We start from the raw sequence: 16,949 nt of genomic DNA on the forward strand, positions 1-16,949 counted from the left end.
AAAAAGTACATCAGAGTGGCTTTTGCTCTAAAGTTCTTTTGAGTCCTCTGCATGCCTTATACCCATCTTAGCACAGTCCCAACATCCCTGATACCTTTCCATTTGATAAATGTACTGGTGTAAGAGTTCACCATATTCCTCACTTACAGCTCCTAATTTTGGTCTGAAGAAATCAATGAGAAAACAAAAACTATTCATTGACATTCTACATACAAGCACATGGTAACCCTGTATCAAATTTGGTATCAGTTACATATAACTCTCACTTCTTCTGTTGCCTAGAAACCATTGCACTACTAGTCATAAAAGGTTGGTTAATGCATACATTGAGTGGTTGGGAAAACAGATGTCAGACCTCCAGGAATTATTTTCTCAAGAAGTGGAAACTATCTAAAACTAGCATTTTTTAAAAGATTTAGTAGCTCTCCAGGGTGCCACTGTTAAAACTGCTTCACCCAGTCTGCTACTAGGTCATTATCCATTCACCCTTTAGATTGCATTTAATTTTTCCTTTTTCTAAGAATTATTTTCCATTTAAATATTAAATACAATGTAAGAGGGCAGTTTTTTCAGTCTGCAGTTACTCAAAGCATAAACATGCACCTTTGCTCCTCATTCCACCAGATCTATCTAACCATAAAGCCGGGCTGGACCTGCCTTTTCGTTCACAGTATAATTAGTGGCATTTGGGAAAAAAATCGGTATCTGGTCCGTGTTACTTATTAGTGAAAGTATATGAGATTTAGTTGTGCAAATTTGTCACATATTTGTGGAAATTTATCATTTTATCTTCATATTTGCTGCTAGACTGTGTGATTTGTTTTTCTCAAAACACACTAGCCATTACGAACAAACTCGCGAAAGCCATCCATGGTTAGCTTTGAATCCTGTAACACCTAGTTCTTTTGCAATTGGTAAGGTTTTAAAGTTGGACATTTCACTCGTGACACACCCAAATTGTCTCTTTCTCCAATATATGCACAGTCTTGCTTTCTGTTCATGAAATGCTCGATTACTACTTGATTGTCAAAGCTATAAATTTTTTTTTTCACCAGTCACAAATACAGCTCGCATCCATGTTGTATTTTCTTCCTGCAGCACAATTTTCAGTTTCTTCTGAGTTTTCTATAATATGCAGCTTTTCTTTGCTGTGAAAGACCTGTAGCGAGAACCTTTAGTTGCCATCTCAAACACGTGATTCACTTTACCTGATGCCACAGCCCATGGGCATGTTGATAACCTTGATATAAAATAAACCCTGCACCCTAATTTCTTGTCTCAAAATTAAAGAAAAAAAAAATGTGGGGATTATTCATGTAAATATGGTATTTACTGGCCTAGATTTTAAAATATTTTGTAACAAGGGTTATAAAACAACTTGAGAATGACACAATCCTTACCGGAAGGCCTGTTCCACTTGATTCTCTCTATATACTGTGGCTGGTAAAGGTTGAACAGCTCCATTTTGAATTCCTTCAGTCACTAGGCGAACCACTTCTTGCTTCTCCACACTGTCAGTCTCAAACAAGGCATCCAGAAGTATACCATGAAAGGTTGTATTCTTCAAGAAAAATGCCATTCCTTAAATATTTAAAAAAGAAAAAGACAAATGTTTATTCAAATTTGTTTTAATCAAATTGGAATTCAGTTCATTTTCTGGAGGAAAAATAAATCTATCCAGGGTGTCTAATATGTTCATAACTACAAAATAGAAATACTGTACTTCATTAGGTGTTTTGTAACATGTGCCTTCCTAGAGCTAGTAGTATCTTAAACTGAAATTTCTTTTAAAGATGTTTTGGATGGAAGAGTCACTTTAAGGCATTATATACAGTAGATGCAGAAATGACCATATTTAATTAAACGATCAACATACCTTATTATGAAACAAAAAGCAATAGAGAAAAGAAAATCTATTATCACAAATTAAAACTTAAGACAGTACGGAATTCATTTCTTTTGTTAAATATTCCTTGTAGAATTTGATAATAATGTTAATAAAATTATCATAATTATCAGAATCATCATTATCATTATAACACAATTATAAATAAGAGCAACAACACTCTATGTTGTCAGTTATTATTTAACAACTTAAAAACAGCATAATGTATAGAGCATTCTTCTTGAAGACAACACGTAGATTTCTATTCAGGTTAAGAAGTCGCAAAGACTAATTTGAATTACTTCCTGTTTGTCCGCATGATCTGATAGTTTCAGAGATGGGATAGCACCTGACTTCAGTACTTGCTTTAGAGATTCAACTGTCAATAAACTCATTCTTGACAACATTTTAACATCGCTTCAAATTGAGATGGTCCACTGAGGTCCAATTTTAACCCTTTCCCACGGAATATATTTGACTCACTGTCGGGCGATACCTAGAGTAATAATTTGCTTGTCAGGTATAGTTGTGGAGTACCGTCACTAAATAATTTATTCTGTAAAAACCACTTAAGATATCAGTTTCAAATTTTGTAACAATGTAAAATACACTATAATTATTCTAAAATGATACAATGAGATAACCTAATCACACTCAACCCCCCCCCGTTCAGAATGATACATCAGGAAGCATCCAATATTGTGCATAATGTTAAATTGCTTGTTTTTGAAGTCAGTCTAAATTACTGGACATGATGGGGCTTGTATTTTCTTGATAATGCAGAGAACGCAGGAATTCACCCTAAATCTCCCAATTTATTTCATTTTCAGGATCAGTCGGATGAAGATATTTAGATAGCAAATCGTGCTTCCTCTCGGACATACAAACTATAAACAATTTTTGACTGAATGGGATTGGAAGATAAATTGACATTAGTTGGAATAGGCTATTATGTAATTAAGTAGAGGCTCAAAGTCCGAAACAGAATTAACTGAAGAATTAAAACTGATAATTATGTTTTTACAAGTAGGCCTAATATTTTAAACGGAGACACCTGAATGAACATTTCCTGTTCTGAGCCATATTTCGATTTCTCTCAGATTCATATCCTGTCCCAAATGCTTCCCATACAATTTTTATTATCATACCTACAACTTCAAACTCACTACCATTGCATTTGTCAACATATTGATCTAATTTGTAACAAATATCCTCCGCATTCAACTCGTTATGAGCAGTCATGTTGCTGCAATGTGTTTACATTCAGTCAGCTGTCTGTTCTATCTAAGAAAACGTATAAAAGAACACTTTATTATAGGATTCCGTGCATGCCAGTGGTATCTAGGAAGCACAGGGAATTCACTGGTTCCAAAAAGTTATATGCTTATCAGACAGATGGCAGAGGAAGTCGGTTTGAAAGTCGAGTACGCTTTACTACGCAACCCGCGGGAGAGAATGTGCGACTCCAGTACGCTTTACTACGCAATCCGCGGGAAAGAGTTAACACTGTTCTTCAACCTTTAATCTACAACTTTTTATCTTCTCACCAGTGTGTTCTACATTTCTACCATATGCCTATGACTTTCGTCTTTTGTCTCCTAAAAGTATAGTGATCTATTGACTAACCTTCAACATTATTTTCTCAATATTACTTTTTGAACAAATATGACTGATCATCATTCTCGTCAGAGTCTAATTGTAACCGCCAATCGCTCAACTTAATTTTATAGCAATCTTACTACTTGTTCATTACAGTCTGTTGCTTTGTCCATTTTACATGTAATAGCAGCCTTTTAATGGCAATAATTTTAATACTTTCACCTTTGTAATTCTTCTCATTGTAAAAAGTTTTTAAAACCAACATTGTTATTTTTAATGTTAATTTTAGTTTAAGTCTCTTCAAGATTTTTAAAATTAATTTCATCTTATTATATGTTAATCGAGTGCTTATTTTTATTCCGAGGTTAAGACAGTGGCTGATGATGCCTTCATACTAGGCGAAACATGTACCATTTTTAGTTAATAGATCAATGTAAATCATCCAAGACAATGACTTATTGTATTGATTAGGTGGTCATTTTAATAAATAACTTACTGTTATTATTCTAATACTCCTAGTTTTGTCGACAACTAAACGTAGATATTTCAAACTTCTTGTTAGTTAAATCTTTTTACTAGCTAAACAGAACCAACCAAGAGATTTTTCCCCACACAGAAAGAGGTTGATTAAATAGTAATATGGGAGTAAAGATCACCAGAGATTCGCAGGACAAAATCAAACTGAAAACAGAAATGTCTGCCTTTCCCCTCACCCCTATTAAAATGGTAATTTTTTAACTGTCCTTCTTAAAGTTTTCTTTGTCAAACTCAGAATTTATTCTTAGGCAGTCCTAAAATACTAATCTTTCACGGCAGCTTCCAATGATTCAATGACGCAAACATCAAACTGCGATTATTTCATAACTGTTCCTAAATTGCTTTGTTTTATTTCATTCAGTCAGTGTCCTTGAAAATATGAAAAGTCAAAAAGTTAAATTTAAGAATCAGTTTAAAGTAACTCAAGTCAGCTCTCCCCTTGAACTTCCACAATTATTCCAGGTGTTTTGATTATATAAATACCACAGAAAATTTTGAAAACAGTAATGCAGGATTACCTGATTCAAGAACTGGAAAAAATCCAAAGAAAAGCAGCTCGATTTGTTCTGGGTGATTTCCGACAAAAGAGTAGCGTTACAAAAATGTTGCAAAGTTTGGGTTGGGAAGAACTGGGAGAAAGAAGAAGAGCTGCTCGACTATGGTATGTTCCGAGCTGTCAGCGAAGAGATGGCGTGGAATGAATTAGTAGACGAATAAGTTTGAGTGGCGTTTATAAAAGTAGGAAAGATCACAATATGAAGATAAAGTTGGAATTCAAGAGGACAAACTGGGACAAATATTCATTTGCAGGAAGGGGAGTTAGGGATTGGAATAACTTACCAAGGGAGACGTTCAATAAATTTCCAATTTCTTTGAAATCATTTAAAAAAAGGTTAGGAAAACAACAGATAGGGAATCTGCCACCTGGGCGACTGCCCTAAATGCAGATCAGTATTGAGTGATTGATTGACTGAATAGTTTTCAATCATCCACCACTAGATACGATGCTGCACATCATGGCAGAGATGGTTTCATCCTCTTAAAATATTCCTCCCAGTGATGTTTTTCTCTTGCGTTCTTACCACATCAACTGGTGTTTGCATCTACTCCTTAACTTGCATAATTCTGCTTTTAAATAAGTTATCAACTCGGTAACTTGTTACTTCAACTACCAATAAATGTCACTATAAAGCATGGTAATAAATTTCTACGTCAGCACAGGAACAATTACAATTAAATCATCTGAACCCTTTTTGTAAGCAGACTGACAGTAGTGACTTAAAATGTAAGACCGTGTAGATAGAGTACACATAAAAAAAAAAAGTCCAACATTTTTGGCTGCAGGCGTTGTCAGTGGAGGCTAGAATAATAATGGTCATTGTTGGTAAGCAGGTGCTGTATGAGGTGAGGGGTGTGGGGGAACCGACAGGCAAAAGCAATTATCTAATGTTCAGGCCGGGTGCTTTCCTGGACCTGAGCACCAGTTGATGTCCAACTTAGGAATCGCTAAGGGTGAGAGGGTAGGAAGTAGGGCGTGAATGTTTGAGGACTAACTGTGAAACACTCATCAAATGTGGTCTGATGATGCCTAATGTGAATTGGGACAGGAAGAGTTAAGTGTTTTGCAGGTACTGTAGTAGCCACATATATATGTTTAGCTAGTGTGTTGCTAGTTAAGCCAATGTAAAAAGCTGGGCAGAGTCTGCACTGAAGCTGATAGATGATGTTGGATGAAGTACAGTCACTACCTAGTACAGGGTTATGACTTTGTGATGCTGCTGGTAAAAGTGGTGCTTGGTGTATATAAATGGCAGGTCTTTTTTTTATTTTTTTATTTTATTTTATTTATTTATTGTTTTTACAATTGGCTTTACGCTGCATCGACACAGTTAAGTCTTACGGTGACGATGGGATAGGAAAGGCCTAGGAGTGGGAAGGAAGCGGCCGTGGCCTTAAGGAATAGCCCCAGCATTTGCCTGGTGTGAAAATGGGAAACCATGGAAAACCATCTTCAGGGCTGCCGACAGTGGGGATCAAACCCGCTATCTTCCTGGATGCAAGCTGACAGCCGCGCGCCCCTAACCGCACGGCCAACTCGCCCGGTAATGGCAGGTCTTACAGCAGCTGTGTTCATAAGGAAAAGGGCCAGGAAGATGGTGGAGGTTGGTACGCTTCATAGTGAGTGTGTTTTTGAGATTAGGTGGGTACCTGAAAGTGACTGGGGTGCTTTCTGGATGACAATTCTGGGCTTTATGGATGACGATTCTGGGTATAGGGCGAGGATGAGGGAAGACAGAACGCTTGTTTTAAAATCAGATTGATTTTGCATAGACAAGGATAATATGTGGTTATGGAGAGTACAAGATTAGACTGTTTAGGGAGTCTGGGTACAGAGTTCATGGCCCGGGAGATCTGGTGGTCAACCTGAAGTAAATGCCTTCCTCAGGTGGTTGTTATATGAGGAGGCTTTAGAGGTTGAACAAATCAGTTTGCCCTGGATGACAAGGCAGAATGCTAGAGATCATTTTGTGTGATATGGGTGAAACTGTTACAATGGAGATACTGCTGACGGTTGATGGGTGTGATGTGAACAGAGGTGTTGATTCTATCATCCTGCAGGTGGAGGTCAATGTCAAGGAAGTGATATAGGAAGCATGTGGAACATGAAAGTAAGGGGCTGGTTTGGGATGAGGAGGCTGATAAGAGGATTCAGATAGACCCTCATGTGGTCCACGCTGTTTGATGTGCATCTGATCCTTTGTAGGGTCTCTTGCAAGCTTGTGGTTCTATAGAACATTTACATTCAGCAACCATCTTGGAAGTTGTTCTACTAATCAATCAATCAATCAATCAATCAATCAATCAATCAACTGCATTCAGGGCTGTCGCCCAGGTGAAAGATTCCCTATCAGTTGTTTACCTACCTTTTTCTTAAACATTTTCAACAACTTGGAAATTTATAATCATAATTTATTCCGATCCCTTACTCCTAGTCTTATAAATGAATATTTGCCCCAATTTGGCCGCTTGAATTCCAACTTAATCTTCATATTATGATCTTTCCTACTTTTAAAAGCTCCACTGAAGCTTATTCACCTACTAATGTCATTCCACGCCAACTCTCCACTGACAGTTTGAAACATACCACATAGTCTAGCATCTCGTCTCCTTACTCCGAAGTCTTCCCAGCCCAAAGTCTGCAACATTTTTGTAACATTACTCCTTTGTCGGAAATCACCCAGAGCAAATCGTGCTGCTTTCCTTTGAATTTTTTCCAGTTCCCGTATCAAGTAGTCCTGGTGAGGGTCCCATACAATGGAACCATACTCTAACTGCAGTTTACATTCTTACTACAACCCCTAAATACTCTCAATCATGTGAAGAGCTCTGTAACCTTTCTTAGCAACCTCATTAATATGATTACAGTAAAAATTAATGCCCATTCAGGCAATCTTTTTTTCCCTTTGTGTTTTAATAAAGGATGTTTATTATTATTATTATTATTATTATTATTATGCCAATGAATATCATTCCTTATTTTAACCCCATGAACACAATAATTAAAACTGAGACGACTTTTCCTCTTAGTGAAACTTACAACTTGATTTTTCATCCCATTCACATTCATACCATTGCCTGCTGTCCATTTCACAACAGTGATTGTCTCCCTGCAGTCGCTCACAATTAACTCATTTACTCCTCTCTACAGTATATCACCACCAGCGAAGAGCCGTATCTGCGATTCCAATTCTTTACTAATATCATTTGTGTGTATATATATATAAGAAAACAAAGGTACAGTAATACCTCCATCGCCATCTTCAAAACTGAAGTGGAGAACCTTAACCATTCAATCACCGCTCCACAGTCTCTCGCTTGATGGTAACTGGCATGCTAAACCACTCGTAAGTTTTCTCGACATTTTCAAAATCTTTTTCGGAAATTTCTGAGAGTTGCGCGCTACTACTTTGTCAGTGTGCTTTTGTGATGTAGTACTACCAACCTAAAAAGTTTTAACAAAATCGGTGATGCGGACATCATGACCTCCCCCTTGTTAGATGACTCTTCACTCTAATTCTGAGTTTTATTTTCTAGAAGTAAAGGCACCCATTCAACCAATCATTTGTCTAGTCCAATAGCCCTCATTTTTGTCAATTATCTCCCATGATCTACCCTATCAGAAGTCTTGGATAGGTCAATAGTGATACAGCCCATTTGACCTCCTGAATCTAAAATATCTGCTACATTTTGCTGGAATCCTACAAGTTGAGCTTCACTGGAATAACCTTTCTTAAACCCGAACTGCCATCTATCAAACCAGTTAGTAATTTTGCAAACGTGTCTAATATAATCAGAAAGAATGTTTTCCCAGATTTCACAAATAATACAAGTTAAGCTGACTGGCCTGTAATTATTTGCTTTATGTCTGTCACCCTTTCCCTTGTCCACTGGGGCTACTACTGCAACTCCCCATTCATCTAATATTGCTCCTTCATGCAAACATTAATCAAGTAAGTATTTCTGATATGGCACTATATCCCAACCCATTGCCTTTAACGTATCCCCAGAAATGTTATCAATCTCAGCTGCCTTTCTAGCTTTCAACTTTTGTATCTGTTTATAAATGTCTTTATCATAGGTAAATTTCAGTACTTCACCAGTATTAGTTGCCTCTTCTATCTGGACATCACCTTTATATCCAATTACCTTTACATATTTCTGACTGAATACTTCTGCCTTTTCTCCCCTTGTTCATTAATGATCCCTGGAATGTCCATCTTGGAACCTGTTTCTGCCTTAAAGTATCTATATATCCTTCCATTGTTCCCTAAAATTCATATGGGTGCCAGTTATGTTTGCTATCATGTTATCCTTAGCTGACTTTCGCTGAATTCAGTTCCTAGTGAGCTCCTTCAATCTCTCCTTACTCCCGCAATCATTCCTAACTACCGTATTTCTTTGTAATTTGCACTTTTCTTAGTCTCTGTAGGTCTATTTCCCTGTTATAATATAACTGGTCCTTACTATTCCTTACCACTTTTAAAGGTACATACCTGTTTTCAAACTCTTCAACAATTGCTTTTAACCCATTCCATAGGCCGTTTGCTTTTTCATTTACCATTTTCCATTAATCATAACTGCTTTTTAAAAATTTCCCTATTCCCCTCTTATCAGCCATATGGTATTTATTGCCTAATAGTTCTACTTTTACAACATTCAACACATTTATTTTTTACTATGACTAAGACAGCTTTATGATCACTTATACTATCTATCACTTCAATTTCCCTATAGAGTTCATCTGGTTTTATAAGCACCGTATCTAGAATATTTTTCCCTCTAGTTTGCTCCATCACTTTCTGATTAAGCTGTCCTTCTCATAATAACTTATTCACCATTTGGTCATGCTTTCTGTTGTTAGCATTCCCTTCCCAGTTAACATCTGGCAAGTTCAGATCCCCCACTACTATAATGTTTCTTTCTGTGTCATTCCCCACATATCCTACCAATTTTTTTTTTTTTTTTTGCTTTGCTTTACGTCCCACCAACACAGGTAGGTCTTATGGCAACGATGGGACAGGAAAGGCCTAGGAATGGGAAGGAAGCGGCCATGGCCTTGATTAAGGTACAGTCCCAGCATTTGCCTGGTGTGAAAATGGGAAACCACAGAAAACCATCTTCAGGGCTGCCGACAGTGGGGTTCGAACCCACTATCTCCCGGATGCGAGCTCACAGCTGCACACTCCTAACCGCATGGCCAACTCGCCCAATCGAAATAATTCTGCATGTGTCAGTGCCAGCCTCGCCAGGTCTGTACACCCCATAAACATCAAATTGTCTATTGTCTTTAGAGAAGAGTCTTACAGTTCCTCATCCTTAATTTTTTCGTAGCTTACAAATTCTTGTTTCACCAGTATAAATACTCCCCCTTCCTACTGTTCCTAACCTGTCTCTAAGATAAACTCTCCAGTTCCGTGAGAAAATTTCCATATCCATAATATCACTTCACCGACATGATTCAGTTCCTATTACAATATCTGGTAAATATACAGTGTGGTCAGAAACAATGTCAACCAGGTATATGAGAGTTAGAGGGTTGGTGATGCTGATAAATAATTTGAAAGAAACAGTAATTCAACATCTCGCACTGTTGTCATTTTATCAGTTGCTGGAGTTAGTCAATCAGATCACTTCGCAGGCGAATTCAAGAGGGCATTGCGAGGCTGTGTTGATAAATCTGTATGTGACCTAAGACTGGCATGAGAGCACCAATCGAAGAATTGAACTTTGCCAGGGTAGGGGTTTGAATGCAGACACCCCCGAGCTGATAGGATAGTGCCAAAGCAAGTGTGCTACGGTGACAATGGCTGAAACCAACCGTTCTGATGTACATCTGCGGTATATCTTTGTTTTGTAGTTAAGAAATGTCTGCCTCCATAGCGTAGGCCTAGTGCAGCTCTGATGCCATCTCACAAATAGGTGAATCATTTTGGACGCGTCAGTCATGCTATAGGTCTGTTTTGTAGTTAACAATGTCTGCTGGTGTAATGGTTAGCACAATTAGCTGCCGTTCTCGGGGCCCTGAGTTTGATTCCCAGTACCGTACTGCCAGAGATTTCAGAATGACAAGAAGGTTATTATGCAGTAAAAGCGGTACATACAGCTCCCCTCCACTGGGGCACGCCTAAAGAGAACTGCACCATCACGAGTTTACTTAAGAAATATTCATGGTTTTTGCTATTAATATAGCAGGCGAGATCATTAACAAAGTGATTGTTTAATATCGTGTAACTCCGGCCAGTATAGGTAATTCTTGGAGGGAAGTAGGTTCAAAATGTGACAAACAATCCAATCATAATGATTCTTACTCTCCAACAAATAATAATAATAATAATAATAATAATAATAATAATAATAATAATAAATGTAATTGATTTTAAGTCACCACTAACTATTTTTTTACGATTTTTGGAGGTGCCAAACAAAACATACTATGCGTTAATTAAAAATATGTAGACAACGAAGATACGAAATTAAACATTATGATAATAAAATGCATTACCACCACACCTGTAGACATCCATAAATGCGGCAAGCTTTCCTGTTATTTATTTTAATTCTTTCAGTCGTGGAGCTTCTGGCACTATCCGGACACTCTATAGCGTACCTAACCTAAACAATGCGGTCTCTCCTATCTCAATTACAATGGTTTAGGTAAATCCTGATGTGATAAATGTCGAGAACAAGCATGAAACATACTTAAAAATGAAGGCCTGGCTTTCAACAGCCCCAGTTATCCAAAGAATGCTTCCAGTCACAATGTATTACATTTGGAAGTACAACTTGTAACATACGCTAGTTATCAGCTGGTGAGTTGGCATGCTTTGTACAGCACAGCTTCATTCCAAAGGGGTAGCTTCTGCTACACATACACCAGCTGGGAATAACAGGGACCATCTCCAGAAATCATTTGCGAATAGATTCTCCTGTTTGGACACTAGTCAGGAACAAATCTATTTTGTAAAGTTTCAAAAAAACGGGATCTCTAATGCTTTCGATGGCAGTGCACGGCTGACGAGCTGGCAGTGAAGATGACGTAATTTTGAATGATGACACGCTGGTAGCAGGGAAGTTGACGGCACAAAACGATGATAATCCAAATGATAGCAGTGATCAGGTTTACTGTGTTGTAGGCCTACTGCTCAACTGACAGGGACAAATGACTGGCAATTAAGTTCTTTTGTATTAATATTGCATAATACGACAATACGATATCATTACCCCTTTTCTCTAAGGGGTCGAGTTGAAGCGAGATGAATCTTTGTAGAGAGTTTTTATGACCGGATGCCCTCCCTCATGTCAACCTCATCAGAGGTGTTAATGAGATGAAACGAATGACGTGATACAAGAGTAACTAAAACTAGCTATTTTTACTTTATATGTAGGCCTGAAAGTCATGCATTCACCATTTATTGACTTGAAATTAAAAAATACTGACTTTCAACAAAAATAGCCAGTAAAACTCAGAATACATTCATTAGTTTGTTAAAGAATAGTCTAGAATGTTTAAATGTACAATTTATAGCTCTTTATAGCCTAGAAGTTCTGTGTTCACTGCACAAAATTTGAGATTATCACATGTTGGACCCTGCCTTACATTTTTTGGCTATAGAGTGGAGGAAAAAAAAAAAAAGGGGGTGGGGGGGGGGTGGATCCAATATATGAGTAAATACTGTATTCCTTAGAGTCAATTTTAAGCAAAATATGAGGTTTTAATATCAACAGTAAGTAAATACGACAAATACGGATGGCATTTCATCAAATTAGTAATGGTGTTGCTCCATTTAGAACACTGTTTTTTCTGTCCTCCCTGTTTCATGCTCACCTAGAGGATTGTTGTTAGAGAAGTCATATTTTCCAATCTCTAGGAAGCGGCCATGGGCGCCAAGGCAGCGCACTGATGCCTGAAGTTTCTCCTCAGCCAAAGAATTTAGCACCAAATCTACTCCACGCCCTTCAGTCTCCCTCATGACATGTTGCTCAAAGGTAGTGTCTCTTGAATTTGCTAGGTTCTTGTCTGTCAGCTATAACCAAATACATCAAAATTATGGAATTTGCACATTTTACTACAACTTTTAGATGCAGAAAATCATATTCAAATGCCGAACTGTGCAAACACACAAACAAAAGAAAAAAAAAAAGACAAATGAAATTTTACAAAATTAAGCAAAATATATTTCTGTTTAACCCCTTAACTGGGGAATAGTTTCATAACATCAACCAGCCAGTGGGTATTTATTCAACACAACACGCACTTTCGGAATGGATACAGTAGCGTATGGCAGATGTAAATACAAAAAACAAACCCCATGGCACTACAGTCCTTGAAGGGCCTTGGCCTACCAAGCGACCGCTGCTCATCCCGAAGGCCTGTAGATTACGAGGTGTCGTGTGGTCAGCACGACGAATCCTCTCGGCCGTTATTCTTGGCTTTCGAGACCGGGGCCACTATCTCACCGTCAGATAGCCCCTCAATTCTAATCACGTAGGCTGAGTGGACCTCAAACCAGCCCTTAGGTCCAGGTAAAAACCCCTGACCAGGGCCTCCGGGCAAGAGGCAGGCACGCTACCCCAACACCACAGGCCGGCGTAGATGTAAATACTGAACAGAAAAATATATTTTACTTGATTTATTTGAATTATGAGTGATATAGTAGAAATTCAATAGCATTATGTTATTACTGTTTTTCTTGTAAACCTTTAAATATAATACGTATATACACAGTGTGTTCGTACAAAAGTGAATTTAAAAAGTGTTCCCTTCATTATGATATTTTTCAAGTTTTCAGATATGCATCAATAGGTTCCACATACTTTCCGGTTCATAGGTCATTCAGAAATAGTGCACAGTGTGGTAAATATGGAAGCAAGGGCAAGCACAAAGCGCCACGTCACATTCCTCACAGTAATAGACAGCTTCCCGTCGCCTCTGGTTTGACAGGCGCACAACACAACGTTTTCTTGAGTGATTCCTACATCCGGTCCATCATCACGTCACACAGAACAGTTTACCATCATATAGGCCTACAGACCAATTTACAAAACGTTATCAGAACATGGACAATGGAGTTCGCAGAACAAATGTATCGTAGTAACAACAACAACGACAACAACTCGCAAATTTAGTTATTTCAATGTACATATACACAAATAAAATCTTTACGAAGAATTTGGCGCGGACGGTACGAGGCAACACGAGACAGCTGTTAGACTGCCGCCTAGGCGCGAACTACCCGACTGGTGTGAGACCGGATAAAAATGAATAGGACAGCAATAATCACATCTAATATGAATGGAATTTGTTTTAAATTATGATAGTAGATGGCAGAAGTGATAAAGAATAGTCAGACGCCTATAGGAAGCTAACCCTACGTAAGAACACATTTAGAAGTACAAGAACGCCTAAAGGCGTCAAACCCAATACTCGTGCGACAGCTGTTGGCGCCTTTAGGCGTCAAACCCAGTTAAGGGGTTAAGAATGGAGATCTCTTTTTTTTTTAACTGGTTTTACTGGAGAGCGAAAAACTGCCCTCCTCCTTGGTTGGGGGCTGAATGAAGGACCTCCACAGCCCCCTCTCACTCTATTTTGCCTACTTTTACTTCTCTCTTCCATATACTCTTCTTCACCGTATACGTCCACCTCTTTGTGGGCCTTCCCCATTGTCTTCCTCCAATTATTTTCTCCATAAATACTCACTTTGAAAGTATCCTCTTCCATTCTCATGTGTCCAAACCATTTCAACTGACTGGTCTCTATATTGTCTTGCAGTTTAGGGAATCCAATTCTCTCTGATTTGTATGTTTCTATTCCTTCGTGTCTTCCCAATTATTCCACTGAGGTATTTCATCTCGGCTGCTTGGATTCTGTTTTCATCAAGTTTTGTTGTCCACGAGACCGCTGCATATGCCAAAACTTGTGTATAAGACACAGAGTTCAGAATTTTCTTGCATTTCTCTGGGACATCCCAGTTCCACACTATACCTCTCACACATTGGTAAAACCTATTGGTTTGTTGGATTCTCTTTCCAATTTCTTCATTTATTTTCCCCATTTTCTGCAAATTTACTCCCCAAATATTTGAAGCTTTTCACAACTTCTCATTGTCTTCCATTTACTTCAATATTCCTTCTTCCTTTTCTGTTACCTCTAGTCATCACTGTCTCACTCTTCTACACACTTATTTTCATTCCATATTCCTCTATCTCCCAATTCCATACAGTAAATTGTTCTTATAATTCCATTTCATCCATGACTAATGAAGAGTAGAGGGGATAATACATTCCTTGTCGAAGTTTTGTTTCTACATTGAATCAGTTTGTTTTATCTTAGTCTTCACACTACTTACCCACTTTTCATACATGGCTTTGATCATTTGTACTTCTGTTTTGCCTACTTTCCTTTTTATCAATGCATCCCAGACCAGTTGCCGTAGTACACTATCCTATACCTGCTCAATATCTATGTCGTCATTAAATCCTTCCTGAATTGTTATATCTCCTCCATAATGTGGCTTTTTTTTTTTTTTGCTTTACGTCACACCGACACAGATGGGTCTTATGACGACGATGGGATAGAAAAGGCCTAGGAGTGGGAAGGAAACGGCCATGGCCTTAAGGTACAGCCCAGCATTTGCCTGGTGTGAAAATGGGAAACCATCTTCAGGGCTGCTGACAGTGGGGTTCAAACCCACTATCTCCCGGATGCAAGCTCACAGCTGCGCACCCGTAACCGCACGGCCAACTTGCCCGGTTCTCCATAATGTTACTTAATGCAAAAATTAGATAAAAGTTGATCTATTTCTTCTAAATCCTTATTATTCTTCCTCGATTTCCTTTTCTACTTTCATCCTCAGTCTTCCCTCTAATATCCTTTCAAAGATCTTTGCTACATGTGAAATGAGGGCGATTCCCCTATAGCTTCTACATTCTTATCACTCTTCTTGAATACTGGGATTATCAGACCTTTCCACCAATTTTCTGGCACTTCTTTTTTCTCCTATCTCACTTGAAATAATCTATTTATCCAATGTAACCCTAATGGTCCTGCTGCTTTAATCATCTCTGTAGCCACTTCATCCATACCTGATGCTTTGCCATTTTTCATCTTTATGGCTCCTATTTCCAACATTGTTGTATCTTCATTTTGGTTTTCTTCCACCATTTCCTCTTAATGTTCCTCCTTTTCCTCCAGTTCTTTGAATTTGATATTTAGCAAAATACTCCTCCCAACACTGGAGAATATCCTCTGTGTCAAAATTTTTCCTGTATCCATCCTTACAAAGTTGGAATCTTTTCTCCTGTTTACTTTGCTTTTAACCAATACATGCAACACTTTCTTACTTCCTTTAACGTTATCTTGCAAGGTATCTGAAGTTTTCCCAGCACTTCTGTTTCTCTTCCTGTACAATCTTCTGACATGTTTTCTTTGCTTCATGATACTTTTGCCTACTCTCTGTACCTCTGCTTCCTATCCAGCTCCTCCATGCTTTTGTTTTTCTCTCATTGCATCCCTTACTTTGTTATTCCTCCAGGGTATCTCCTTTTCCTTGTTTTCCACCTTGATATTCTACCACATGTATTTTCTGCACATTTCACCATTCCTTGTTTGAATTTGGCCCATTCCTCTTCATCACTGCCAACCTCTCCTTTAGGAATTTGTTTTTTCAGTTCTTCTTGGAACTTCTCTTGTGCTCCTTATCCTCTCAACTAAAATCAGATCAATCATTGTTTTTGTTCTCCTTTGTCCCCATCCATATCTAGTTACTTGTAGACTGTTCTTTCTGAACCATGTAGCTCTCCTGCATTTTATTTCTGTAACTGAAAGGATCAATTCTTTCTTCTTTAGCTTGCCTGTCTGTTCCTATGTGGGCATTCATGTCCCCCATTATCACCACTTCTTTATATTCAATCCACCTCTCCATTTCCTCTAAGCACTCCTCTAGACTCTTCGACATTACCTGTTTGAGGTGCCATATAGGAGTACTTTCATAAAATCTTTCACTCCACTCTCCAAGCCAAGTCTGAATTTCATGATTCTGTCAAACCTGGTAAACCTTCTGTGTTCTGAATCAGCTTTTACCCCCTCAATAAAACCTACTTCATTATTGCAGTTTGCACCTCTGCTCTAAAACAACTGAAACCCCTTCCTCAATCTCTCTGTCCTTTTCTTTTCCACTTGGTTTCACTCAATCCTAACAACGCAATGTCCTTTTCCATGTATTCTATTAGTTCTTCTGTCTTGCTGTTAAGGATCACAAAATTTATGGTTGCAATCTTCGTTGCTGGTTGCCCACTTTTCACAGTTCTCCCACAACAAGAACACCAAGAAGAGCGCATTGCTTTTGGGGGACGTCCCTACCATTTCCGA

General features: G+C 38.3%; 1 protein-coding gene across 1 annotated transcript in view; it reads right to left on the reverse strand.

Moving 5' to 3' along the window:
• Positions 1–16,949, reverse strand: part of FASN1 (Fatty acid synthase 1) — a 239,642-nt gene that overhangs the window by 33,572 nt on the left and 189,121 nt on the right. Inside the window, exons 27-28 of the mRNA XM_067135405.2 lie at positions 12,408–12,606; positions 1,401–1,581 (exon numbers count right to left, since the gene is read on the reverse strand). Coding sequence (XP_066991506.2) covers positions 1,401–1,581; positions 12,408–12,606 — 380 coding nt within the window. The remainder of the gene's footprint in view (positions 1–1,400; positions 1,582–12,407; positions 12,607–16,949) is intronic.

The sequence above is a fragment of the Anabrus simplex genome, chromosome 1 (assembly GCF_040414725.1).
Source record: "Anabrus simplex isolate iqAnaSimp1 chromosome 1, ASM4041472v1, whole genome shotgun sequence".
NCBI classification, from domain to species: domain Eukaryota; kingdom Metazoa; phylum Arthropoda; class Insecta; order Orthoptera; family Tettigoniidae; genus Anabrus; species Anabrus simplex.